This window comes from Micropterus dolomieu, linkage group LG01 (assembly GCF_021292245.1).
Source record: "Micropterus dolomieu isolate WLL.071019.BEF.003 ecotype Adirondacks linkage group LG01, ASM2129224v1, whole genome shotgun sequence".
In the NCBI taxonomy this organism is placed as follows: domain Eukaryota; kingdom Metazoa; phylum Chordata; class Actinopteri; order Centrarchiformes; family Centrarchidae; genus Micropterus; species Micropterus dolomieu.
The window spans coordinates 34,586,038-34,613,434 of NC_060150.1; the positions used below are offsets into that span (position 1 = coordinate 34,586,038).

At 39.8% G+C, this 27,397-nt stretch overlaps 2 protein-coding genes and 1 long non-coding RNA gene across 3 annotated transcripts in view; 2 read left to right on the forward strand and 1 right to left on the reverse strand.

The window, feature by feature from the left end:
• Positions 1-92: 92 nt before the first annotated feature.
• ube2wb (ubiquitin conjugating enzyme E2 Wb) lies at positions 93-10,848 on the forward strand. Its single transcript, XM_046066340.1, has 6 exons — positions 93-226; positions 1,081-1,172; positions 5,493-5,595; positions 8,071-8,226; positions 8,339-8,414; positions 8,514-10,848. Exons 1-6 carry the CDS (start codon positions 212-214, stop codon positions 8,525-8,527), a joined length of 456 nt encoding a protein of 151 aa, XP_045922296.1. The 5' UTR covers positions 93-211; the 3' UTR covers positions 8,528-10,848.
• Positions 10,849-12,379: 1,531 nt separating this feature from the next.
• Positions 12,380-27,397, forward strand: part of stau2 (staufen double-stranded RNA binding protein 2) — a 110,669-nt gene continuing 95,651 nt past the window's right edge. Inside the window, exons 1-5 of the mRNA XM_046066349.1 lie at positions 12,380-12,453; positions 14,936-15,143; positions 15,874-16,004; positions 16,316-16,475; positions 20,199-20,334. Coding sequence (XP_045922305.1) covers positions 14,945-15,143; positions 15,874-16,004; positions 16,316-16,475; positions 20,199-20,334 — 626 coding nt within the window. The 5' untranslated portion in view covers positions 12,380-12,453; positions 14,936-14,944. The remainder of the gene's footprint in view (positions 12,454-14,935; positions 15,144-15,873; positions 16,005-16,315; positions 16,476-20,198; positions 20,335-27,397) is intronic.
• On the reverse strand, positions 16,794-26,250 carry LOC123981497. Its single transcript, XR_006827780.1, has 4 exons — positions 26,114-26,250; positions 22,933-23,046; positions 22,497-22,576; positions 16,794-16,872 (listed from the first exon to the last, which is right to left on the reverse strand). It is a non-coding gene; the product is annotated as an uncharacterized LOC123981497 (long non-coding RNA).

Sequence of the window (27,397 nt, forward strand, 5' to 3'; positions counted from 1 at the left end):
GACCTCAGTGGATTTTAACACCGTATTTATTTTCTTATTTAGTACGAAATTGTGTCGTAAAGCTGCGAAACAGTGCCTTCACGACCTTAAAAAAGTGAGAGGTGAGCGGGCGCACATCAGCGGATTGTTTTCCTCTGTCAAAACAACTTGTCTCACGTGACTCCCTGACGTACTGTCCTCCACTCTGCGCTGATGCAGGGGGGTTTCCATCATGGCGTCGATGCAGGTAAGAACACAATTCACAACGAACGCGTATTTATAAATTACCTGACCGTCAGCCTGGTCTTTCCTGTTAGTTTATTAACCACTTCATTTAGGTACATGTATATGGTCGAAGTAGCGGTGAGATTTATCCTGAACTGTTAGCGGGGGTTAGCGCTAGGTCTTTGCTAGCAGCAATACAACTAGCCCATCACCACCAACAGCACCAAGCCGAGGCTGGCGTAGAAACCTGCTTCCTGGATATACATATGGATGAGTGGCGATGTGTTTTATTCGCAGCAACTCACGGATGACAATTCATTGAGTGTGATGTTATGAGTTGAAGTTAATTGTAATATTATTACGGAGGGCTAGCTGCTATTTTGGGCTGGCGTTGACGTTAGCCAGCTAACGAGACGGTGCGCAGATTGAGCAGTTTCCTCTTGAGCTGAACAGGTGCATCGCTTTCTTAAGATAGCGGTTGCGAATAGAAACTAAAAGCCCATAAAACCCGCTTTATTAATGAATATACTGATGAGCTGTTGCTTATATCTAACACTTAGCTATCATCTGTCACAGTTAGTTTGATGTTACAAGTTAACGTCAGGGTGGAGTTGCTTTAACTAGACTACATTTAACAACTACAACACAAGACGTCAGCTATAACGTTAATAATTCAACTATATATCCAAATATAATTGATAATTTACCGTGGTTTAGTTATGGATCTCTTTGTATAATAAAGGAACACGTACGTTTTTGGAAAAGCTCATTTGCTTTTATTTGATTTGCCTCTTTTATTTCTTTACTATGGTGTGTTTATTTTCGTGATATTTCAGCATGTTTGAGTGTAAAACACAAACATCTTCTCTCCCACAGAAAAGGCTACAAAAGGAATTATTAGCCCTGCAAAATGATCCACCCCCTGGAATGACTCTTAACGAGAAAAGTGTACAGAACACCATTACACAGTAAGTATTTTTTAATATAATTTTTGTTATAAATTATTTTATAACACAGTAAACATTAGAAGAACACAAGAATAGCCTACACCTAGTGGCAGTCATTGTAGTAGGTTTTCATTTTGAACAAACAGAAATGTCATGTGGCTTTTTATAGTGTAACGTTTTATCACTATGAGAGAGCTGCGTGGTGAGCATGAATGAATTAAGGGTTACTGTTGCAATATAAGTGGTGGGAGGTATTAAGACATAAAGCTCTTGTAGCCTCAGCAGCGACTGGCGAGGAGCAATCGAGGTCATTCCAGTGACTGGCAGCTCTCAGTAGAGTGTCTCTAATGCACAGTGTCACTATTCATCCTTATAAAATATTAAACAGTTGGCATGCAGGAGTTGGGCTAGGGTAGCAAGGAACAGAGGCTGCTTAGCTGACCTTTCTGTCTGGGTGTCTTGGTGTTCCCTTAAAAAAAACGCCTGTGATTGTGTTATCTGAGTGAGTCAAATTATGTCTGATAAGCAGTAAGGATGAAGTTGTGGTCCTGGAAATGGATTTGAGACACATTTCTGGCCGTCCTTCAAACGTCTTTCAGCTGCAGGCCTGCGACATTGACTTTGAAAGTTACTACCTGGTTCTGCTCGTCTTCGAGCTGTTTGGCACTTTTGCCGCCCTTAAAGAGGCTATTGCATGTTACAGCACTTGTGTCCAGTTGAACAATATGCAACTATGAGAGATCCATTGTGTTGGCATCTCTCTCGTTCGATAACAAAGGCCTTGTGAGAATGTCTTGCATGACTGACAAGTCTCCAAACCAGTTCAGCTGGCTTCCGCTTTGCATCCCAGGTTGTGTGGGGGCGTTCCCTTTCTCGTCGTTTCAACATCAGCATTTTATCACTCGTGTCCTAATGGAGTACGATACAAATACTCTGTTCCTGCTTGACATTCAAGCTGGCCTATCTTTAAAAAAAATAAAAAAGACTAAAAACTCACTAGTGGCAATGCTGTGCTCATGGTGGTGATAAAGTGACCATGTGTTTTTAGTTTTAAAGCTTTTGTTTATACCTTACACTGTCTCTCTGTGTTCCTCATTAGATTACAGTGTCTTTCAGTTCACTGTGTGATAGTGCAGATGGCTTAGCTTGATGCTGTAATGAGTCAGCCATTGCAAACAACACAACCGCTGCTTTTAAGCAGCAGAGTTTCATTCACGTACTCAGTTTTCCCCACTTTCAGTAAATGGCTCAATGTTATTTTTGTTGACTAGATGATGTAATTACCAGGCTATGGGGAATTTGAGCAAGTTGAGCATAACGTCCTTGGAGTCCTTTCCTGTGTGCAGCATGGGTTGCATCAGGTGTAACTCAGCATCATGTTCGGTGACACTGCCTCCCTCTGAGCTTTTACGTCCTGGAGAAACAATGGAGCTCCTCTCAGACACTTTGACCATTGGACTTTGTAAGGGTGAAGTTTTAAACAGGATTGACCTCTCGTGTAGAGTGACCATGTGCCTGAGGCTAGATTTAAAAAGAGACACAAGGCTATAAACCCGAACAACAGCCACAAGTCTCTTCGGCGTCCTTTCTGCACTATTTGCCTAGAAGAAATTAGGCCAGAGATTATGATGCTGCCATCAGTGCTCCTTTTTCATTTCCTCAGCACTCCGAGCAGACAGTCCTCATAAATGTTAAAAAATGCCTTAAATATTTTAGCTTTTTTTCTGGCCAGTGAAGCAACATCTAGTTTATTGAACATGTCGACTGCCCTTCATCCCAGAGACCCAGGATCGAGCCCCTGTGTGAAATCATCTCCCATTCTAAACAAGACATTGAATCCCTCGCAGCGCTGTAAGCACAGTCCTGTAGCCCGGCTACAGAGTCAAAAATAGATTTTGTCCAGTAGATCAATAGAGTATCACATTATTACTAAACCACTGTCATAACCCAGCTGAATATTGAATGTCACTGGAATGAGTCAGACTAAAAGCTTTTGATTACATACTTACTGCAGCATCGGCGGCTCGCATTTTGTATAATTCTATTTTATTTTTTAAAAAGAGATAAGATGTTGTCTGTGCAAGTCATTCGTTACATGTTTCCAACTAATCTACTCCAGAATGATGAGCTGGAACATAGAGCATGTTGTTAATCATTAGTAAACAAGACTAAGAGTCCACAGTAATGCTAGCGCTGTGAGGCTTAGCCATTTACCATCTTAGTTAGCGAGATAGCATGCTAATATTTGCAGGGAACACAAAGTACAGAGTCTGACTTTTTAAACGTACAAGGAATTTGCTTTAAAGCCACTAGGTAATAACAGACAAAATAAAATATCTGAAAATTGCAATTGACAAAATATAGCCTGCAAGTTTTAGAAGAATAATAGAGACTATGTGCAAAATGGAATTTAACTATTTACATGTGCATAAAAGAAATCAAATGCTGAGGCCGATGGGAATTTTATTAGTTTTGCAGGGATTTGGTCATGAAACAAAGTATCGGACAAATTTAAATTTTGACTAGATGATGACACTAGATGAAATTTCAGGGGATCCCCAAAGTTATTACAATTTATTCTGAGGGGGAGATTGCGTGCAGGGCTCCACAGTGGGACCAGTTTGTTAGCACATACGGCCAAAACTCTATCGAATTCCACAAAAAAAAAATTTTGGGTCACACTAGTGCACCTAACATTTATAGGACAATGTTTGTTGTGTTTATTGTTTTGTGTGTGGGTGTTTTCCCCAAAACTCACTTACAGAAGAAGGTGAGAACCAATCAAAAGCGGAGAAGGGGCGCTATACTAATGCGGTGACTCAGCGTCAGTACCTTTGGCGTTGGCAACGCACGTACCCTCGCATTTATAATTGCGTTTGTGTGCGTGTCGCCGTGCAAGTACACCGTCAAAATTCTAGTTGGCGGTGGGGTTTCAATGTTCCACTGTGTTGACTTCTGCCTGTGAGCCAGCTAACGTCCGGTTTAGCCCTCTGCTAACTTGAATGGAGGCACGATAATAATTGTGTGGCTCTCTAGACTTTCCAAATGTGGTCGACTGAATGGATCAAATTCTGATAGTGAAACGAGTCATTTCGCGGGGGTTGTGATGCTCAAAAGAAGGTATCCACCATTTAATATAAATATGGATAAGACAAATGCCTTTGGTGTGAGAGACCAGGGTTCGATTCCCACTGTGACCCATCCACCATTGTGTCCCTGTGCAAGACGCTTGGAGCATTTCCTGGGGGCTTGGAGGAAATGATTCTACCAAGCCAACCAATCTTTTCAGTTTATCTGCACTTTTTAAGTTTAGTTTTACAATAATTAAGTTTTGTTTGTGCTGTATTCAAATAAAGGAAAACTTTTACCTGTAGGTGTTCATGTTTACAATCATTTACATAACTATCATTGTGTATGGGAAATGACTGGTTAGAAGGTTAGAATATACTGTTATGGCACTAAAGGTGATGTGAAATATTTAGTTGCACCTAAATTTTGTGGCAGTGCACCTAAATGATAATGTAGGCGCATAAGTGCAACTACACAAAAAGTTAGCCTGAAGCACTGGTGTATGTACCAAATTTCATGGCAACCCATCCAATAGTTGTTGAGACAGTTCGCTCAAGACTACATGCCGATAAAAAGAAAAGTCAGGGAATCACCAAATTTTTTAGGACGCAACATCTGGGCACCGTGTATGGCTATAAAAAATGTCATGGCAGCACATCCAGTAGTTGTTGAGATATTTCAGTCTGGACCAGAGATGGACCAACCAGCTGACAGGCCGACATTGTCATCTTTAGAGTAATGCTGCTAGCAACAAAATTAAAAAATTTCTTCCCAAAGCACAAGAAAAGGTTTGTTGTTAAAGCAAGTGTTAACCTGATATCATGACTTGACAGGAGGAATTTAGTAACTCTGGTGTTATATGCTCTATTATATTAAAAATATTTTGCAAATAGCCTTAAAGTTGTCACTGGGTGTAGAAAATAAAGAACATTGAGAAATCAAATGTCACATCTCTCAGTTGGTCTTTTCAAACTGCAGGAAGCGTTTGGTTATTTCACTTTGAGAGTGAAACACTGAGTGTACTCGAAACAGCATATTTAATCAAAAACTCTTAAAAATTCAGATTTAACCAAGGGAAACCAGCTTACCAACCTCTGGACTTTGAGGTCATGAACATTAACCCAAACTGTTTCAAACTGAGCTGTAAACAAAGTTTAACATGTAGAGTTTCAGACACTGCATATCTTTTGTTTACGTGTTAAGTTATATGGTTTAATCTTTTTATTTGAGTGAAATGTTTACCTTTTTTTTAATATTTTTACTTTATTTTAGGTGGATTGTAGACATGGAGGGAGCACCTGGCACACTGTATGAAGGAGAGAAATTTCAGCTGCTTTTCAAATTTAGTAGTCGGTATCCTTTTGATTCACCTCAGGTAAGCAGAACCGTGTGTGTGTGTGGGTAAACATGAGGCTGTTGGTGTTCTCAGCTTGGAAAGTGCAATTCACTTACCGTTTTGTCTTGGGGACTTAGAAAGTCTGCTTCTGCCATGACACACAAGCTGCTTTGCAAGGTGTGGACACTCATACACTCATACTCATACCTGGAGTCTATTTCCATTTAGTTTTCCTGACTAAATGTCCACTATCAATTCTCTGCGATAGTATGAACTATGCATTACAAAACAGATTCATATGCTGCCAGTTTGCAGGTATATTGTATAGAGGTGCCACTTTCCAAACAAAATCAATCATTAAAGACCTTTTGTAAACAATCCTCTATATCTAGGTCTGGATGCCTGCGATAATCACATGAAACGCATCGGCTCGGCACTTGTTAGTGGAATGTACCTTGGCTTGGAAACACTGGAGCCAGGAGTCACTGACAGACACGCCAGCGCAGAGCTCCCACTGAAGCCACGTTTGAGGGGATTAGTTTAACTCAACAATCTTGTTTCCCTCATCAGCAACCTGGCCTCCTAAAAATAGAGAAGGAGTCAGTGTAGAGAAAATTAGATAAACCTCGCCATTTAGCTACTATCTTGTAAAACAGGAAAGACAGGCTGTCCCAGTGGCCGCACAGCTTTGCTTCCTGTTTTATTTTTTATTTTTTTAATGGCCTTTTGCGGTTTTGCAATGAATGCGCTCCAAAAAAACATTTTCCCCATAGGTCACCATTATAAAAGCGACGTCTGTGAAACAGTTGACAGGACTGCAAACAAGGTCAATTACGACTCTTTATGCATTTTTGATCCATGGCGGTTATATATCTGTAAAACCTTCTTTGTGCCGAGAAAAACAATTTTTGAAATTTCATCACAATTTAAAGTCTTAACGGCCGAGCGGGAACTCGTAGACGGGGCCAGCAGGAGAAACTGCGCATATTGGGGGTGCTGCATACCCCTAGAGTAAACCTGGAAGCTAGTTTTTTGGCTAAAGAGCCAGCAAGCAATTCCTTTTGGACTGAATAGGCGCCATCTTGGGGTCCAGTATCCAGGTCTTATTATACATCCATGGTTGGACTCTTTTTGTGGCTCCTGAAGGAGCTTCAGGGTTAACTGCTGCAGTGCATAATTGGTTGTCTGAGGAGCTTACAGGGCAAATCTTTAGCGCACAAATATGTAAATGTGATAGTATGAGTGCAGGAGTATGTAACCCTCCCCCTATAGTGAACGCTATAGAACCGATCAGTGTTTGTTTACAGTAAAATTCGGGTAGAAAACTGCATCACGTACATAGAATTTAATGGCAGCTACAGGTTGAACAATTTCTTTTCAGTATATTATTTTGAAGTGTGTACATCTCATTGATCTTAAGTGCATGTTTTATGCTTTCGTATCTCACTAATAACTCTTCAGCTAACATTAGCTTGGAGACCTAATTCACTTGTTGGGCCACAGAAAATGCACGTACCCAAAAGTAGTCCGACAGGCAGTGAGATGTCGCCTTTGGGTAGATTTGGAGTACAGTGCATAAAATAAGCACAGCAGAAACATCAGGTCGGACCACCATGTTTAACTATATATCTTTAAACGTTACAATTACGCCTGAAAATAGAAATAAATAAATTTGCAGATTCGGTTTTGCAGATCAGTGTCTGTCTATATTGAAATTGATTTTGTTCTGAGTGTACAGTTAAAAGAAGAGGCCTAAGAGTTCCAACAGAGAGACATAAGGCAAAAGTGAAGATATTTATTGAATTATCTGTTAAACACAAAACATCTAACGCAGTAGTAAAAGTAATAGTAGAAGTAGTAATAAAAAGTACCACAGTAGTCGTAGCATAAGCTGTAATATAACATCAAAATAGGAATACAGGCTCGTGCTCAGACCTCTGCGCTTTGTATGTATATAATATGTGTATATAATAACCTCCCCTGCACTCCCCCCTGTGAGGCCCTGTCTGGTGCCAGCCTGCCTCAAGCCATTGTTACCCTTCATTACCCTCTTTACCCATTCTGACTCACCCGTTCTCTCAACTTTAGCATCTCATACTTGAGTTCCACACTTTCTGTTCTCTTCCTGTTTAGCTCTGATTCTTACACCCTTTCATTGGCCAACACCTTTTTATAGAACACGCCTTCTTCTTTTTTATAAAACATGTCTCCTCTCTTCCCCTCTCTCACCCCATCCCGGCCCCTCCGCCCTAATCCCAGAGCCTCATGTCGCTGTAGAGGACTAAGGCCGAGCTTGTACAGCAAGTCTCATTCTTTTCTGTCATTAATGAACAAATATCGACTTCTTCCAGACATGTGCGCTCACATGTTGTCTTTGACCACCAAAATGCCCTCAATTCACTAAAAAGGTCCTCTATTTACCATCATATACTCACCATCTTTATAGGCTTATTATTATGACATTTTCAATGAATGATCTTAATAATCGCTGGTTTGTCATTCTTTGTCTCACAGGTAATGTTCACAGGAGAGAATATACCTGTCCACCCTCATGTGTATAGTAATGGTCACATCTGTCTATCTATACTGACGGAAGATTGGTCGCCCGCCCTCTCAGTGCAATCAGTTTGTCTTAGCATTATCAGCATGTTGTCCAGCTGCAAAGAAAAGGTAGGGAACCTGTAATGATGCCTGAGGGGGTCAAATATCGTGATTCATTAAAAATGACGTGCTTGTTAAATGGAAAAATCTTAAATGCCTGTTTCGTTTTTTTTTTCTGCAGAGACGACCGCCTGATAACTCCTTTTATGTAAGAACGTGTAACAAAAATCCAAAGAAGACAAAGTGGTGGTATCATGGTGAGTTATTTTTAATATAACTTTGGTTGGAGGCCGTAAAAGAAATTTCCTGTCATTCTAAATGTGATATTTAAATATTTTTCTTATTTGCCTTCGCAGATGATACATGCTAATGTACAAACTTTGTAATAATCGTAGAAGAAAGAAGTCCTACTGACCTACGTAAAGCACTTTTTAATCATTCAGTCTTTGAACTCTGACCTTTGACTGGAACAATGGACACCATGCGCTGGAGGCTCTTGACTGCATTTCCCCCGTGGACAGTTGGATGCATGTTTTTTAGGCGGTTGTAATATAGAGAACGAAAATAACGGAGCATTTAGATGCACCCAAGATGGATCGTTTTTGGCGTAAATCTAGTAATGCAGCAAGCGAGCAAGGTGGATTTGTAGTGAGATAATTATAATTCCTGTTTTAAGATTATTATTGTTACTTTTTTGTTTGTGTGTGTGTGTGAGAGAGAGAGAGTGCATTTTAAGGTCCTAGTTGTGCAATAATAACTGATGGATGCATGCTTGGGCCTACAAAGAGAAAATCCAAATTTAATCGTTTTCTGGAAGGGATCTGACCATCAAAACCCCAAGAAAATGCTTCATCTGATTTTTTTTGTTTGTTTTGTTTTATAAATTATATGCACTGTGAAAGGTATCTAGTTTAAAAAAGGCACTATTGGTATGTTATTCCCAGCTTGCAGTAGTGCTGTAATCAGTCCTCCATTTATTTATCAGGTTAAAGGCTTATAGTTTGCAACACTGTACCAAGAGTAAAAACAGTTTTCTTCTTCATCTTCCAACTTGAGACCTGGCTGCAGTTCTTCCTGCCGTCGGACAGGATGGGTATAATACAGACGTGACGATAGATGTCTTAGTCAGCAGATGACCTCAGTGTGCATCTATCTCCTCGTAAAGTTGGGCTGAACTCATGTAGTGTTCGCTAGTCCAGCCTTGAAGATGTGCAGTGACCACTCTCTTTCATTTAAAGAATGTCCGTAAGAGAACATTGTTGCATGATCCATTTTTATTTGTATGATACTTATTTTTATTTTTATTTTTATTTAATGCTTTTACTCTTCTAAAATGTTTTGATTTTTAAATATCTTGAGTTCCTTTTTTTTGTACGGTTTTCAACTAGCTCATACTTTGAGTGGGGGTGTTTGTTTGATGGGTCAGTATGTTTAGGGTTATTATTTTCCTGTATTATTTAATTTAAATCTTTGTTCTCCAGAACGGTAATGAATGACGAAAAGGAGTCTTTATATAGAAATCTTAAAGACGAGGCTTTTGTGATCCCCCCCCCCCTGGTCAGAGTTTTGGCTCAGGTACTTTTTTCAATAAAGAGATCACTTCTAAAAATATACCTATCAGATATTTTGAATTTAACTATATTTTCACCAAAAGAGACTGTTATGTTGTAAACTTATAACATGTCTGAAACTGTTGTATATAAGTCTTTGCATTGTTGGATGATGTGAAAGAAATTAGCAGAGGATGCATTTACTTTATAGTAGAATGATAATAGGAGTGCTTTATTTCATTGGAAGTTCGCCTGCATCTTTTGCTAATAAGGATATGTACAGTTGGCAACTACTGTTGGTTTAAAAATAATAAAAAGGTTTCGTAGTTTTACAGTGGGGGTGCATGCAATTTTAAACCCCGCTTTTTTCTTATTGGCATCAGACATTGTGGCAAGTTTGAAGTCTGCCCATGACTTAGAGAATGGTTTATAGGATGGATATTACAAACCTCACCTCCGGAGGCTGCGTGGCTCTTTGTCATTTCAGACTGTAATCGCTCCATTCCACTAGAAATGTTTTATCGCCATCCAGTCAGAGATACTTGAATTTTCCATCTTGGGTTTGTTTGTATTGCATTTGCTTTTTTCCAGGGTCTAGCTGAGTTATTTGAATGAACCTGAGTGAATGTGATGATACTCTATACTGTAGAGAAGATTACCAGAGCACACCGCTATCTCAAAAACTATATTGATAACTTAAAGACATCTATTTAACCAATGATTTTTTTTTTTACTTTTTTTTTTTTATTATTAGCTTCATTGTAATGGTCTGCTGTCACCATGCTGTGAGGAAAAAACACAATAGGACTGAAATGATTGTGGAAATGCAGTCACAACAGCATTTGTGAGGGATCAAGAAGCCTTCTCCCAGTGGCCAGTGGATCAGTAGAGGTTTGAAGAACTTGCGAGTGAATATGTTACATGGGTTTGGATGCGACATGTTTTTTTTTTTTTTTTTTTTTCCTTGTTTTTTTCCATTTCAATGTGGTTTGAACTCTTAGCTTGCAGGTTGTTGTGAGTGATCAACACTAATGAGGGTGTGTTATTTATATTTGAAATTTTGTTCTGGGATGTGCAAGCTCCATGTAATAGGTGCCTGTTCATTTTCATAATCAATAATAAAAGCAAAGATTCACTTTTATTCAACCTTGGTTTGCAGTTTTTGAATATATAATGCTTCTATGGTGTGTGGTTTTTTTTTTTTTTTTTTTTTTTTTTCTGTAGCTGGTAAAAGCCTTTTATGCATCTGACATAAATTAAAACTTAATAGTACCATAAAAGGATGATAGATGGGGATATGGATGATGACTGCCAAATTCAGAAAGAAAATCACATTGCCAAAAAGATCCAAACAACATGTTTGAGGACATGTAGGTCTCATCAAGGATGTCCAGACAGTTCCCAGTTTAACAGAACGCACAGATCATGTCACAGAAAAACTTGCACACCGTCTACCATGTGAAATTACATCAGGCAGACTATCATTAAAACATTTTTTTGTGCCAGTCGTTTCACAGAAGGGTTTTCAGAAAGTTAAATTCTTACACTTGAGTACGGATACACTAAGGCTATAAATGCATCCATTGCTCTCTTTAAAATTTATTCAACATAGGGCCAAACTTCATATATTTTTTTTCTTAATTGTGTGCTGGTATATGCATGTTAACATTTAGTCTTGTATGCTAAAATAATATATTTAACCTCACGACTTACTATAATAATAAAGGGTCATGACCTTGACATCGCAAGACTATTGTATGGAAAAAAACGCAGCTGAATGTTTTCATGTTATTTCACTGCAGGAGAGGAGAAACACCGTGTATAGTGTCATGTTTGAGGGTAGGGGCCTCTCTGACGAGGTCATCGCAGTAACACAAGAAAAATTTGTTTGGTGGCACCATCTAGTGGTCACATTACAATATTACTCTTGTCAAAATCTCTTGAGGATCCACAATTCATTCTTTTCACTTTTTCCTACCACACTTCTTAATAAACGGTTACCACTGGAATTGCAGTGGGCCCTCTCCAGCTGTGGGACCCCAGAACCATCAACACTGACTGGATGTGGTTTCCCGCACAAAGAGCTTGGTGACACAGAATCCAGACCTGGTGGTCTTGTGGTTTGTGAGACACTTAGCTGCATGCCTCTTCATTCAAGACCAAGGTAGACCCCTTTCACCCGAAGGGCCTTTTCCCAAAGAAAAGACATTAAATCCTACCAGGGAGGTCCTGTCTGTAGGTGGACATGTGCTTCCTCCAAAAGAAAAAAAAAAGGTTTATTACTAACTTCATATTTAAACTCACTCAGCAAGAAGCTTCCCCGAGACAAAATATGCCATGTAAGTAATTTATTTATTATTAGTATTAGTAATTAGAGTTGTAAACAGACGCTTATTTCAGGTCCCGGTGACACTCCGTTCATTTTCGTTCTGAATCAAAGTTACTGTTCCAGGCTCAGAGGAAGCAAACCAGGATTGAACCATTCATATCGCCGCGGGGGTGGCTGATTCATTCACGATTTACCATAAACTCTAATGATGCTAAGTTAGCAACACACAATACTTGACTCTGACCAAATAAACACCAAACAAACTTTATACGTGAGATGTCAAAATGACGAGTCATTTACCTCTATATTTTTTTATTTTTTCTCAGGCAAATAACGTGGTCTGTTCCCTCTTCCATCCAGTTCTCTTTAGTGTTTGCCAATGTCGGAGGTGTAACTGGGGTCTGGCCCTGGACAAAGGTAAAAATACCCTAAAATATTTGTCCCTTTGTTGGCGGATAGTCTCTGGATTATTCGTCACGCCGTCGCCAGTCCGTATATGATGTTGCGGTGGACTGAAAATCCCCAGACTTTGGTGGTGGATGGGGCGGGTATGGAGATGCTAGCAAGAGGGGTGCTCGGCCGATCAGCCATGATGAGCGTTAACCGGCTAAACTAGCGTTACTGGAGGTGGAAAGACAGTGGATATTAAACAGGAGAAATCACAGTGACATAATGATGACAGCGTGCATGTTTGCCAGCTGTGTTGGTTTGTTTTTAGGAGCTGACATTTGCGGGAAATCCCGTTACCGCCTCGGTAAGGTTAGCCTCCTGCTAAGCTGCATACAGTCGAAGCTATAATGTAGGTTCAGGGGTTGCTGACAACCCTGTAGCTCTGTCAGTCAACCTCAACGCAACAGCCCCCTCCACATTCAACTCACTGTGTAAGACAACCATGCATTCGGGTTGCTGTTTGGCATTGCGTTTGCTCAAGTTGCTGTTAGAGAGGAAAAAGAAAGCAAGAAAGATTGTGACCCCGAGAACCGCAGGTGCAGGCAAGATGCAGCGGAACAATCAATTGCAGTGCAATGATTTAAGGTCACAAATCAAAAGAGAACTTTCATTGTATTTTGTGGGTATTGTCGTTATCAGTTGTTTTATGGACATGCTACTGCTCTGTTGTTTACATCCGTGCAACCATGGCCCTTAACTGTAAACAATGGACAATGTGACACTTTAAATCATCACAAGTTTACAGTTAACATTTGGAAACTGTCTCCATTGACCTATGTGATATCCAAAACCTGCCTCCATTTTAATTATTGACTAAATATATTGAGAGTTGTGTGCATTTTATTAAATTCCCTACTCTTCCCGGGGACATGGTGATTGAAGATGTTGTCCATCACCTGGAGGTGAAGCCAGCATCTCATGAAAGATCCCAAGTGCAGTTTCTCCACACTCCAGGGGTTCAGTTCTGCATCTGAACCTTTGCTCTGACCTCCCATGCGACGTGAAAAGAATTTCCCTCATATCCCTTCAGTGCCTGCCACATATTAATGTGAGCCCAGTAGTGGAGCTATCTTGGCAAGATGCTTGTGCCTTTTGAATTCATTTTTTAACATTTTACTCTCTCCATCTTCACCTGTTGTTGATGAAAAACACATAGTATCATCTTGTGTTACTTACATTGCGTAGCCACAGGCTGAGACATGTGTGTAATTGCATTCAAAATATTGCATGCATGCATAAAAAGATAAAAAAGGGAATTTTGGGTATTTGTTAGACCCTGTCCTCTGTTCATGTTAACATATGTTTACTTCATGCAGGACTTCGTACCTCTCTTTAGTCTCCACTAAAATGTGATTGAGCGTCTATTGTCTTGTTCAGGCTATCACAGGATTCTCTCCTTTTTCCGGGGGGCTTAGCAGCAGTAACATGAGCAAAGCTCCTTCAAATAAAGGTTCATTGTCTGGGTGTATTAGCTGCCAGTGGATCAGAATGTGAGATAGGCCCACGGCTGCTCGGTCTGAAGTCTGTTCTCCAGGCTTTGCCCACAGAAATCTGTTAAATGACAGCAGGGTGGTTTGCATTTTACTAGATCACCATTGTTTTTAAGCATTTGCTATTTGAATGTGCATATTTTATCAGGATTTGGCTGGTGCAAATTTTGTGCTCTGAATGACAGTGAACAGCTTTAAATTGTGGAGAAACTGGTGTGGAATAATGTTTGACAAATGCAGGAAGTATAATCTTGGTATTTTTTAACCTCGGCCTATCACATATTTCGGTCTCGAAATTACTAGTAGGTACAAAAAGTTTCCTTCAGGGCAATTGTGCCCATCAAAGGTTCATCCACTGTTATACCAGATGTCTGACAACATTATGAGAAGGATCCCTACGAGTGACTCATGGTGACACCCTTTGTTTTTAAAAGAAAACAGGAGTCTCCATCAAGGACACTTCTCGCTCTAAAAATCTTGCGAGAGGCTGGTCACCAGGAGTCCCTCATAGGGGTCCATACATTTGCGAGAGGCTGGTCACCAGGAGTCCCTCATAGGGGTCCATACCATAGTGTTGTTAGACACCTTGCATAACAGTCTGAGCCTGTCGGTGGCAAAAAGAAGCACTGTTAGTGGATGTTTTTTGATGGGCACAATTGCTCCGTCGGAATATGTTGCAGCCACTACAGCCGGTTCGCTGCTGCCGGCGGAAGCCATCTACTGCACAGATTCCAAAACTTTTAGTACCTATTATTCATTTTGATTCCAAAATAGGTGAAACTAGGTTTAAAAATACTGCAAGTATCCTTATTAAAATATTTATTTTGCCCAACACTAGTCTCTTTAAAGTGTTATGATCTGTAATGGTCAGTGTGTGTATGTATATGTATATATGTGTGTGTATGTATGTATATATATATATATATATATATATGAAGATCATTGTTGTATGGTTTCAGGAATAGAGCATGGCTCAAGTGAAAGTACAGACCTCAGCACCCCTGGCTGGTCCTGGCCTCTCCCCCGGAGTTCCCCCGACGGCCATGGCCAGCCCAGGATCCCTGGGTCTGCAGCCCTCCGTCAACGGCACAGGCCCGGCCCCCACACCCGCCTGCCCTGCTCCTGCAGTCGGATATGGGGACGCCCCTGTGTCTGCCACATCGCCAGGTACGACAACGGACAGAATAGTTTCCCTCCATTTTTTAATTTCTGATAAATAATGAGCTATGCCCCAAATAGGTGAAATGTTTCAGTGTTGTGAATGTGCCAGCATTGTACAGTTAACGTGTACAACTTGTGTACTCATGGTGGTCATAGAAGAATATTCATTGTGTGATAAGAAAAGAATGAAATCAATTCAAGCTACAAAGAAAGTTGCAATATCAGAATGGACCTTGCTTTTATTAGACCTTGTCACAACCCTGTTCTACTTGATTAAAATCTTATGTTATTGATCTGATAACCCTGATAATATTTCTTATCATGAAACTGACACTATAGTGTTGACTCATAATCACTAGCCTGTAAGATCCTGTAGATTTGAGACAAACTGAAACACCCCTGAGCCCCTTCCCATCTACTATTGAAGGAAAATATCTTATGCTTGTGTCTCCCTTACAAATTGACAAAAAAAATTTTTGTGAGTGTTTTGTTTACAGAATTTTGTCTCATGAGCATAAGACAAGACAATTACATGTGAAATTTGTGTTATACTACATTTTTTACATATGAATGAAACACACGACACATTCAAAAATACAAAAATCCCCCAGTTCAGTCATGTGATCTGTCACTCAATCAGATTATAAAATGCATTATATCAATGCGTGATTATTTGTTCATGTAACTCTAAGCATGTCACTCATTGCAAATTGTATTCTGCTGTGCTCTGTCTTAGGCCCGCCCCAGGAGAACATGGCAAACCCTAAAGAGAAAACTCCAATGTGTTTGGTGAATGAGTTAGCCCGTTTCAATAGGATCCAACCACAGTACAAGCTCCTCAATGAGAGAGGCCCTGCACATGCTAAGGTAAGGAACCGTGTGGAGAAAACGGTGATTGTCCTTCATCTTACTTTTTACAAATCAGTGATGGGGTCACAACAACAAATTTTTTCCTATTGTCAAAGTTGAATGATTATGTTCATGTCATGTTGAGGTAGTGCTTATTTTTGGCATTTCCTCCTGTGATGACATTTCAGTTTTTTTTTATTTAGTACTTCTCATAAATGAACACAGCTCATGCAGAATACCGCTCCTACCATGTGTGTCCCAGATTGGCTTTTGGTGCAAATGTAGTTGCTGTCGGGTAATTTCTGTCCCCCTGGGTGTCACTGTTCCAGATCTTCACAGTGCAGCTGACACTTGGGGAGCAGGTGTGGGAGGCAGAGGGCACCAGCATTAAAAAGGCCCAGCACTCCACAGCTGCCAAAGCGCTGGACGAGAGTATCCTTCCTAGGCCGGCGCCCCGCTCCCCTAAAGTGGACATCAACAGCAACCCAGGTAATGTAACCACATCAACATCTCATTGTACTGTTTCTATGAATGTGTCTGTGAAGGATTACATTTAAACCAACTTGTTGCTAATGTGCTAGGCCCTCTGATATTATACAGGTAGATAATTTAACTGAGGCAGATTGAATTGTTAAAAGGTACATAGAAAGTTTAATATTTGTCATCAGCCTTTCCCTAAATGAAGTGTTTTCTCCCCGTCTGAAATGTTCTTGGTAAATGGAGTCAGCCCAGATCGCAAAGACTAGTCCATGTCTACTTTATGTTTAATGCTTTTTGATACATTGAAAATATAACCCCTTTTTCTTACTTCGGCGGTGCCTCAGCTTCAGCAGCAGATAGCAGACGCTGGCTGCATCAGCCAGGCAAAGTAGGATGGGATAATGACCTGTCAGAAAAAAAGTGGACCTCATTAATTGTCAGTAGTGAGCTTTATGTTTCGTAAAAGGTAAGCTGGTTGCGGCTCCTACTATTTGTACTGTATTTGAACTAAGTGTTTGTAGTAAGACAGTGTTTTTAATGAGACATTTGCTCTCAGCTTTTTTTCCCCACACAATAAATTAATCTTAAGTGCAGTGGTGGACAGTAATTAAGTACATTTACTCAAGTACAGCACCTAATTTGTGCTTTACTCGAGTATGTTCTTTTCATGCCACTTTCTACTTCTGCTCCACTACATCTTAGAGGGAGATATTGTACTTTTTACTTACATTTATCTGACACTTTTATTTACTAGTTAAACGCAAAACATATGAAGACTTAATAAAATATGCTTTGTTAATAATAAGCTACCCAACATTTTATAGAAGTACAGCTGACATGATTATTAGATTGAAATTGAAATTAACTGGCAAGAATTTTAATCATTTAAGACAGTTATTATGTAAAAACATGGCACGGTTCCACCTTCCCAAATGTGAAGATTAGCTGCTTTACCTTTTCATTATTTAAATTGATTTGTAATAATTTTGAGCTTTGTACTGTGGGTTGGACAAAGCCAGCATTGTGAAGGTGTCGTTTTAGGCTTTGGGTAATTGTGACTGCATTTCTCACTATTTTCAGAATTTTGAAAATTGATTTAATGGAGAAAATAATCAGCAGATCAGTCCATAATGAAAATAATCATTAGTTGCACTGCGATACAAAATAGTTAAAAATGAGCTTCCCTTAAAAAATTACAACAGTAAAATCCTGCTTTTACATTAATGCATTAGTAATAATAATAATAGATAATAGTGTAACAGTCACAGGACATTTTTCTTTCTGAAATGAGTGCTTTTTCTTTTAATACTTTAAGTACATTTTCCTGATCATGTTTACATACTTTAGTAACATTTTCAATGTAGGACTTTTACTTGTCACAGAGTATTTTTACAGTGTGGTATTAGTACTTTTACTTAAGTAAAGGCTCTGAATACTTTGTCCACCACTGTCACACACGCACGCATATATATAACTGAGTAAAAGGGCAACATCTTTATAATGAATGCCATTGTTTAATAAATAGGAAAGTTTGCCTACTTTAGTTTTAAATTCTGTTTGTCATGTCGGCAACCCCTTACGTACATAACCATACTAATAATACCTTTTACTTTTGATACTTAAGTGTTTTTAAAAGAGGGTACCTTTGTATAAGCAAAAATTTAAATAGACGACTTCTACTTTTAGTGGAGTAATCTCTAGTACAGGATTTATGTACTTAGTCCACCACTGCTTAAGCCTCTCAACCAGTTCCCATTTTTTTGCAGTAAGACTATGTTTGTTTGTTAATTTGTTCCTCAGTTTATTTATAGCAAATGTTTTCAACTCAATAACTGCTAGTACAATTCTTGAGCATCTCAAGGACTACTAAAGGTTTTTTACAAATGTTATTCCAAATTGAGCTTATTGTGTGACCGTGAAGGTATGGAGGGGTAGGAGGGACATGTTTTTCTTTCTCCTCCTCCTTATCTGGCAGATTCAACCTTAAAGAGGTAGTTCACATTTTGTACTGCTTTGAGCTAGTCATTGGTAGTGCTATTAATGCATGGACATTAACTGCAGCATGGGCCAGTTAACACATGACATCATAAACCAAAACACCACAATAAAAAAGGTTTTAAGCATCCAACACAGAATGCATCGTTTTTAGTAGGGCTGCACGATTTGGAGCAAAAGTCATATTGCTATTATTGTGGAATATTGTGATTTATAAACAACACTCATCGCAGAGAAATGTACTGTAATTTGTGCATTGCAGCTTGTGGCATGTGGGACTTGTAGTTTTTGAACCAGGGTGGGAGTACACGATACACCAGCACGCCACCCTTTATGTAAACAAGATTACTGAATAATATTTAGAACAGTAACTTTAGTAAAATAGATGTAAAACAGAACAAGGGGAGTGTGTTGCTCTCAGGAAGTGGCGGCTAGAAGGAGCACATATTGGCACAATGGCATCCTGACTCTGGCTAAATCTACATCTGTTCACTGCAGAAGCACTATCCACAACCACGGAGGAGTAACTAGTATAATTGACTGTATAGTATAATATAACATTTAATAAAAAGTATTTAATGTTACTTGTACACTGCTCATTAATCATTTTTCTGGTTCGCACGTATCTGCTTTTAGGGGCATATGTGTGAGCAGACTGCAGTGTCACACACAGAGCACACTTTTCTGTTTAATTAAAACCGCACCCTTTTGCGGTTATGTAATCGCACAGATTAATCTAATCGCAACTGCAATGGCGACGTCGCAAATGCAGTTGCGATTGGATTAATCTTGCAGCCGTAATTATATAATATTTAGTGTAGTTACAATGCTTTATTCTTCCCTAACCTCTCTGTATCATCTTAACTATTCAACCAAGTAGCCGATATAGAGAAGTTATGAGAGAGGGGAAAAAAGCAACACCAACATTTCACTAAAGATTACAATTTGTCAGAAAATCTGAGTTGTTCCTTTTGAGGTTGCATTAGTGCCCTCTACTGTTCATTTTTGTTCAAGTGTTTTGGTTGACTGATGTAAATCCATCTGGAGGGACACGGGGGAAAGCATCTAAAGTTGCTTCAGACAACAGCGTTTTGCTTTGGGACATCACTATTTTTAATGTGTGTGTGTGTGTGTGTGTGTAAGGAGAAAGAAGAGGGGTAAGAGGTGTCACGATGGTGTTTTTCTTTTTCCATTATTAATAGTATGTTTCAGTGTTTTAGGTTTTTACCTGGAGGAAGTTGGCTTCCAGGTGTAGCTGGAAATACACTGGATATATTTAGATCATCCGTGTTCCGAACAAAGCCAGTACAGACCTTGTCAATAAAGCCTAAGTGCAGGCTTATGTTTTGTCCCTGGCCAAATTAATACCACTAGCCTGTCTTACCTCCGCTGCCCTCTATGGAGTTAAGAAAGCCCTGTTATGGGTTATGCAACATCAGTGTTGTGCTGTGGGATTAGCAGTGCATTCAGACAGGAAGGACTGTTTTTATGTAGAATACAGACATCCTCATATTTACAAAAATAAACAATTAGACTGCAAAGCCTGCTGGGGCTTTGGTGTTGTATTCTAAAAACTGAATTTGGAGCTTCAGATACAATTTATTCCTCCAATTAAGGACTTAAGGTTTTATTTGCTGATTTCAGATATGCAATGTTTTGTACTATTTTGGTATTTAATGTTTGCTGCAAATGTTAATTGCCTTGGTTTTAATCTTTCATATTTCCCCTCATTTACAGGCAGTATAACGCCCACAGTGGAGCTGAATGGTCTGGCCATGAAGAGAGGGGAGCCAGCCATCTACAGGCCTTTGGATCCCAAGCCTATGCCCCACTACAGAGCTAACTACAACTTCAGAGGGATGTTCAACCAAAGGTGAGCTCCAAAAACTGAACTTAGCCAGCTGCCTGCTACCATTTCAGTCCCAAAGTAGTGACACTGGCTTATTGTTTTAACAAGGGGGCACATTTCTGTGCTACAGCATCATTTGTTAATAATTAGGATGGACACAGCATGGATACTCAACTGAACCTCTGTTAAACGTCTGTACTATCGCCTCCAAACCCTACACGATCACTTAAATTGCGCTGTAAGCAAACCAGCACTTCAGTTTCTCATATTCAGTGCAGCGTTGCTGCTGCAAAGTGATACACATAAATAGATAATGATGACACCTGTACTCTGTGATCATCTATATTGGAGTTCCCTTTAAATTAAGCTAAAGGGGACAGTTAATTGTCTTGTTAACTACTACTTGTTAATTACTGCCATCAAATGACTATGTATATGGAAGAATATCTCAGTGTTTTGCAACAGCTTTCTTTTCCCCAGAGAGAGAGAGAGACTAGCATTTTTGAATTTACCCTCTCTATCCAAAAGCTTCATTCTGGGTGCCTGAAGCTCTGGCTTAGTGTGGAATGGATAGGTGGCTAAAACGCAGAGGGAAGGTTGAGCTTTGAGATTTATCCTGCTTAGTGTGGACATGGTCTTTATGTATTTTGGATGGCCTCAGGCTGCTTTGTTTCTTTGATCCCACTGGCTTCAGATGTGTGTCAGACGTGGCCCTCCACTCCATATGTTTTCTAAACTGATGAATGTGGTGCCCTCATGGGGTCCCTTTGCACTCAGTCTCTGTCAAGTTTCTTTCTTCCCTTCGTTTTATCTGTTTTGCTGGAGCCATCCAGCTATTTCCAAAACTCCATAAAAATGCCACAGAGGTGCAATTAATGATCCCCCCCTCTCCCTCAGTTAAGGAATGTTATTTAGGACTTTGGATGCTTTGGCTTGCCTAAGACGAAATCCAGGTGTGACACTTTGGTGAAAGAGAAATTGGTACATCTCTTTCTTGATAAAAGGCATAAATGTTGTCGCAGTTTTTTTATATTTATTTAGGCTTATCCATTTGTGACGGTTTCACTGGTGTCAGCCTAATATAAATATTATCTTACCATAATAGTTTATGGAGTTTTTAGTGTTCTAAATATTATCATATAATTTTAAATACAGAGGCAAGGTTAAATAAGGTATACAAACAATTTATCAAAGCCTAAGTTATGTGTCTCCAGAGCCTGGCAAATTTCAGTAAGCCAGTATTCATTTAGGTTAGTTTGAAATGCATGGAGTTATTTTCAGGAAGCATTATGAGTCCCTCCAGATGGCAGTGTTTCCTCATTTAAAAAAACCCTTCAGGGCTGCTTCTCTTAAAGTGATGGAGCACCCATTTTGTAACAGGCAACTTAGGAATGTGGGGATTTTAACATAGGTTTTCATAGATATGGATCTCTACAGTGTCTGTAGAATTTATTTAGTGTTTTTATTAAAGCACTAAACACAGAAGACTGTAACAGAGAAGCATGCATGTCTGTTTAGCTTCTTACATAAACTTTGGCTCATTAGAGTCCTACGGTAAGGTGTTGTGATGCCAAATGTGTGGGATTTATTTTTAAAATGCAGATGCTTTGCCAGAGAAAGTCAGTGATTCAGTTGGAATGTTGGGTAACTGAGTCTAGTGAGCAGACAGTCGAGCATCTGGCTCACATCTTCTACTATTTGATCCATGCAGGAACAAACAGGGGGTGAAAGACAAATGTCTGTGGGGTTGAAGAGAAAATCTGTTTACCAGCATCTGTCTGTCAATGTCATATGTCACAGTGATGCGTTTCTAAGAGACATGGCTGTATCTTTTCCTCATGGTCTGTTTTGTTTTCTTATGCCACTTTGTAAGGAAGTGAGAGAGGGGTGTGAGGGCATGTGTGTGTGTGTCTGAAACAGAAAAGACATATATTATCCCAAGGTCACTTATGTTTTCATTAGGTCTCTTTCTTTCAGTGTAGTCGAGCCCCGGATTAATGAAAGTGAGACCTTATGAATATGAATTCTCTTCATCAGACGACTGACTGTGCGGCGGACTGACAGGCCATATCCACAATCGGTCACCTTAATGATGCTGCAGGGAAACGAAGGTTTCCATATGCCCATGTCCTTACCTATTATGATGAATAAGAGTGATCCGGAGTCATGTTGATGGAAAATCTCACCATTAAAAGGGCAGCCTGGCTCTGATCCATCAGCGCTCTAATCACCACCAAGACCAGTATTGATTCGTTCAGAAAGTGCCCTGATGAGAAAAAATGGCCATAATATGAAATGTGCATTTATCAGCGTCTTAATGAATCTTATTTATGGTGAAGGGCCTGTGCATAATTTCTTTCCATCCAAGTCCACGTTTAAATCAGTGATTCATCTCTGTTACCCACACCATTGTTCATTCTCAAATTCTGAACATACTCGGAATTACACGTGTTTATCAGCTTATTCAGTCAGTTACCAAGCTGCTGTGAAACATCATGTGGAAATTCAGCCCAAGTGATTCACGTAAATGACCGCAGAATCAGAAAAATATTTTTGTTATCAAGAAATGTGGTTGCATCAACCGATTTCACGGACAATCCCCGACTGTTATCATTGGAACACCTGATTCCGATGATGACTCATACGGGCTCCCAGCTTTCCCCCTTGCTTCTCCGATCCCAGTGGGGCGCCTGCATCCTGCATTCTGTCAGAGTTGGAATTTGGATAGGACTCTCCCTGTTAGAGCAAAGCAGAACAGTCAGAAGCCGCCCACCTCCTCCCAGCCCTCATTTGGTTATGACCGTAGCATTATGTCAGCTGGAAGAATAGTGGGCTGATGACTGGAGGTGCTTTGCTCTGATATTTCCTCCTGATGATGTTCAGATACTGAGCTGGCCGTTACTGCTTTCTCTGCAGGAAATGAAGAGGAAGAGTTGGTCACCTCTGCTGCTGACAATGGCAGTAGCTAGAGTAATGCTATATAGGGCAGTCCAGAATTCTACAACAATAGGAGCGTAAATAGGGTTCTTATTTTTGTTGCTTGTAATGACAAACCCACGTGGAAGTATCACCGAACTCTACAATTCAGCTCAGCTCTTCGGAGCATTTTTAGCATCTTCCAGCTCATAGTTTTGAGGTTTCCGCCTACATCTTTGCTGTTCTGTTTCATTGTCAGGCAGCTGTTTAACCCTGTGTACGCTACCAGCCCAGCATCAAACAGTAGAAAGACCAAGTTAACTACTATCTGGTGAACATAGTAGAGCACTAAGCAGCTGAAGAGACAGCAGGAGTTGGAGGCCAAACCAGAGTTAAAAGGACAGTAAATATTGGACTCTCAGGAGATGGCCAGGGACCTGACTAAATATACGCTAATGCTGTTCTGGTGCTGAAAGTGTAAATAGGCAACTGCTTTTGAATATTAACAAAAGTGAAAACATTAAAAATAAGATTTTGCTTCATAAACATAGTTGATGACAAATTGTCTGTTTGGTGCTTAATCAGCAACTTGTTTATTGATACTGTCAGTTACAAGAAACTTTTATTATTAAATTTTAATGAGCTGCCCTCACCACAAGAGAACTACATATACTATGTCTTGTAGCAGGAAATTCAGAGACTATATGCATGGCAACAGGAAATTAATTATGTATACGATAAAAAAAAACTGTATTTTTCATTGAAAAGCAGTAAAAACCTACAAGGATAAGTTTTACTGGCATCTAGTGGTGAGGAGTGCAAATTGCAACCAGCAGCTCACGGTGCATTCACATGCTCCTTGGATGGTCCCATTTCCCCAGTTGTGAAGTTGTTCTTCCGACTTCATTGTGTGTTAATGTGCTCTTAAGTCGGAATGTGGAATCAACATGGACGCTACTAAAAAGATGTGTTGGATTAGCATTATCAGAGTGTATAAACAACACGCAGACATCATGTTCACTCTACATGGACAGCAAACTAACCGCTGGGTTTGCACAAATCAAAGTTCTGTATACTTCTTTGTGTCCTATATACACTTCATTTCTCTTTATGCAATAAAGATTTAAGGAGGAAAAAATATTCTGATTATTCCAACGCAACATGAATGCACCATCAGTCACCACTCACCCCTCCCTTTCCAAGCACGCAGGAGAAGCTACAGTGGCCGACACGCTCTGTCGGGTCTTGTGCTGAATAGTACATGTGGTCCTCCATTTGTCCAAATTTCTCTTCTTTTCTTACTTCTAATAAATCAGTTGACTACTACTACTACTGTTACTTGTTCTTCTTCTTTGAACGTATTCAACATAGTGACGAAACGCACTCTGTAGAGCAGTTTGTCTGTTTAGGCTGCTGTAGAAACATGGCGGCGCAACATGGCGACTTCCATGTAAGAGGACCCGCGGTGTATGTAGATAAAAATGGCTCATTCTAAGGTTCTAAAAACATAACGGTTCATTATGTAAGGTCTTTATACACCACTGAAAACATAGTTATGTATATTATATTGCGTTTCTGTCAATAGATCCTCCTAAATATTAGCAGAGACTTTGATATTACACACAGGTCCGTTTAAGGATATCATAAAGATATCAATAGCGTTAGTTCCCTCTGTGCTTTTGATTGTGGCACATATATGCAGTATGGCTGTGCTTTAGAATTACCATAACACTATATTGCAGTGTCCTTGTAAAATCAATGACAACCTTTCATATGCTTTAGTGACGCTGTGGGTCTTTGTGTGTGTGCGTGTGTGTGTGTGTATATGCTCATAGAAGAAATATAAAGAATAGTTGCCATGGAAAGATACTTATCCTTGACAAATGAATACCTTTCTCATGCCTGCAGCACATCAGAATAACATCAGACAGCAAAACTGCAGCACGCATACAAAGAGCGCACACACATACACAGGTGTACTTTGTCATCTACATTTCTAATTGGGCCAACCAGGCTCACTGAAAAGGCAAATCTGCCCATGAGCGCTTTACTATATCCAACATTTCCTCTCATCTCTTCCTATGTGGAGGTATCGGCTGTCTCCTGAGGTCCTCTTCACAGACGCAGTTGCCTGTTTCTCCCCGCCCCTTCTCTTTCTCACTTTGTCCCGCTCAAGTTTATTTTTTTCTATAGCTTTCTGGCCTGTTGGGCTTTAGTATCTCATACAGGCTAATCAGGACACTGTGTGCTCTTTCTCTCAGTCAGGCATGCCACAGATATGGTTTCTCTTATCTATCCCATCATCACTGCTGTCCAAAAACAAAAGGGAGCTGCCAAAGCCCACAAGGTAGCGACTTCAGAGAAATAACTTTTATTGCATAAAGCTTTTTTTTTTTTTTTTTTAAATCACCACACATCTGCGTAGATCAGTAAATCAGATGCATTCACTCAGAAAGTTCATAAATTACCGTGGGCAACATGCCAGAACAAAGCTTAATCTTTCCAAATTGTACAAATGGGTGTAAACTCATAAAGCTGTGTTTTATTGAGGAGACTGGGGGTGGAGGAGTGGAACACAGGTCCAACATAAACAAATGCTTACAGTGATTTGTGCTCAACAGACTCAATGACACAGAAGTCTGGTCTCTCCTTTCATCTCCTCTCCTCTGAGTGGAGTTTCGTGTTTGTGTATCCCTGTGTGTCCTCCTCTCCTCTTTTACCCTAACGTATTGAATGTAAAAATGAACCCCGCGACCACTACGTACAAAGCAGGCTACATCAGTACAAATACCTTTTCGTAAGTCTGCCTTTCAGTGTGTTTGAGAGTCAGGCGAGTTAAGTAGGCTTCATCACAAGAAATCTGAATTTTTGTGCAAATACACACCACTTGTGTCTTTCCCAAAGAACTTGGACCCTCCTTTTCCTTTCGCGTTCAAAGTGATTTTTCTCCCATCCTGGATAGCTGTGTAGTATCAGTGCTGAGCAGTAAGTAGCTGTCAAGAGAACGCACGTCAACCCGTCAGACCACGCCACTTTCCTGTTTCCCAGCATTGTTGCGCATCAGCTCTGCAGGAAAGCCTTATCCCATTCCTCCCCTGGATTGTCAAATCCCAGCTACTGTATCTTGACAACTACTTCCGTGAAATTCCTCCTCAGCAGATTCAAGATATACTCTTCTAGTGGTTTGTGGTCTCATTTAAACTCTTGGTATCACCCTTTTTATGCATTGCCACACAGCATACAGATGCATAAAACACTTGCAAATACAAGCATACTGCTGCACATTTAAGTATTTTGTATGCTTACAAAGAGACGCATGGAACAGGCCTTTTACCATAAATAACAGCTGTTCTAATTTTCCAGTGTACACCCAGGTGTTTATCTTTCTCCACTTCAGTTCCTGTAATTCTGAAAGGGAGGATCCTTTTTTCTGGGGAAACAGATTTTGTTTTAACCACATTTTGAGCTCATCACTAATACCTCTCCTGTCATAGGATGTGTCACTGGAAGGCATAATGAGGAATACAGAAACATCACAGATCTATTATTATTTATACTTTGCTTTGAATCATACCAGGAAGTAGGGTTCACACTGACACAAGATGGCAGGTCTCCTAACAGTAATATGGCAAAGTTTGTTCTGGTAGTTGATGCTGTACGTCTTCTTTGGTGGTCCCACCGGTTGAGAGCTCACAAGGAAATGGGGGAATCTGTGGCAACTGTATTTTTATATTAGTTTATGTTGCATTCTCAGCAAAAGAAAAACCATACTTCAGCTCAAAAACCCGGCATTTTAAGGGCACCTCAGCTTGTTGCACATCTGAGTTTGAACGTGATACACATTCAATCTGGACTGCTCGTTGATGTTGCTACATTATACTTCAGAAAGCAACTGAATTAAAGTAAGTAAAATATGTTTTGGATGAATGTAAAGAGAAAATGCAAAATCATTTACAGGCTGAAAGGCTTGCATAGAAAGTAGTCAGAACAATTTGGCAGTAATACATTCATATTATTTCTTTTTAGAAAATGGCACAGGAGTGTTTTTCAATTATTTATTTTTTTTGTTAACAAAGCAATTCGTTTTCCCCCCTTAATGACAATGAACATAAAACAGCAGGTCACAATATAATATTCTTAATGAGAACAGCAGGGTCTGATTTTTAGGCTG

Bases quoted from the DNA above. Each gene is read 5' to 3' on its own strand.
- ube2wb (XM_046066340.1), top strand. The intron at 1,173-5,492 runs GTAAGTATTTTT...ACTTTATTTTAG, and splicing joins GTACAGAACACCATTACACA to GTGGATTGTAGACATGGAGG. The intron at 5,596-8,070 runs GTAAGCAGAACC...TTTGTCTCACAG, and splicing joins ATCCTTTTGATTCACCTCAG to GTAATGTTCACAGGAGAGAA.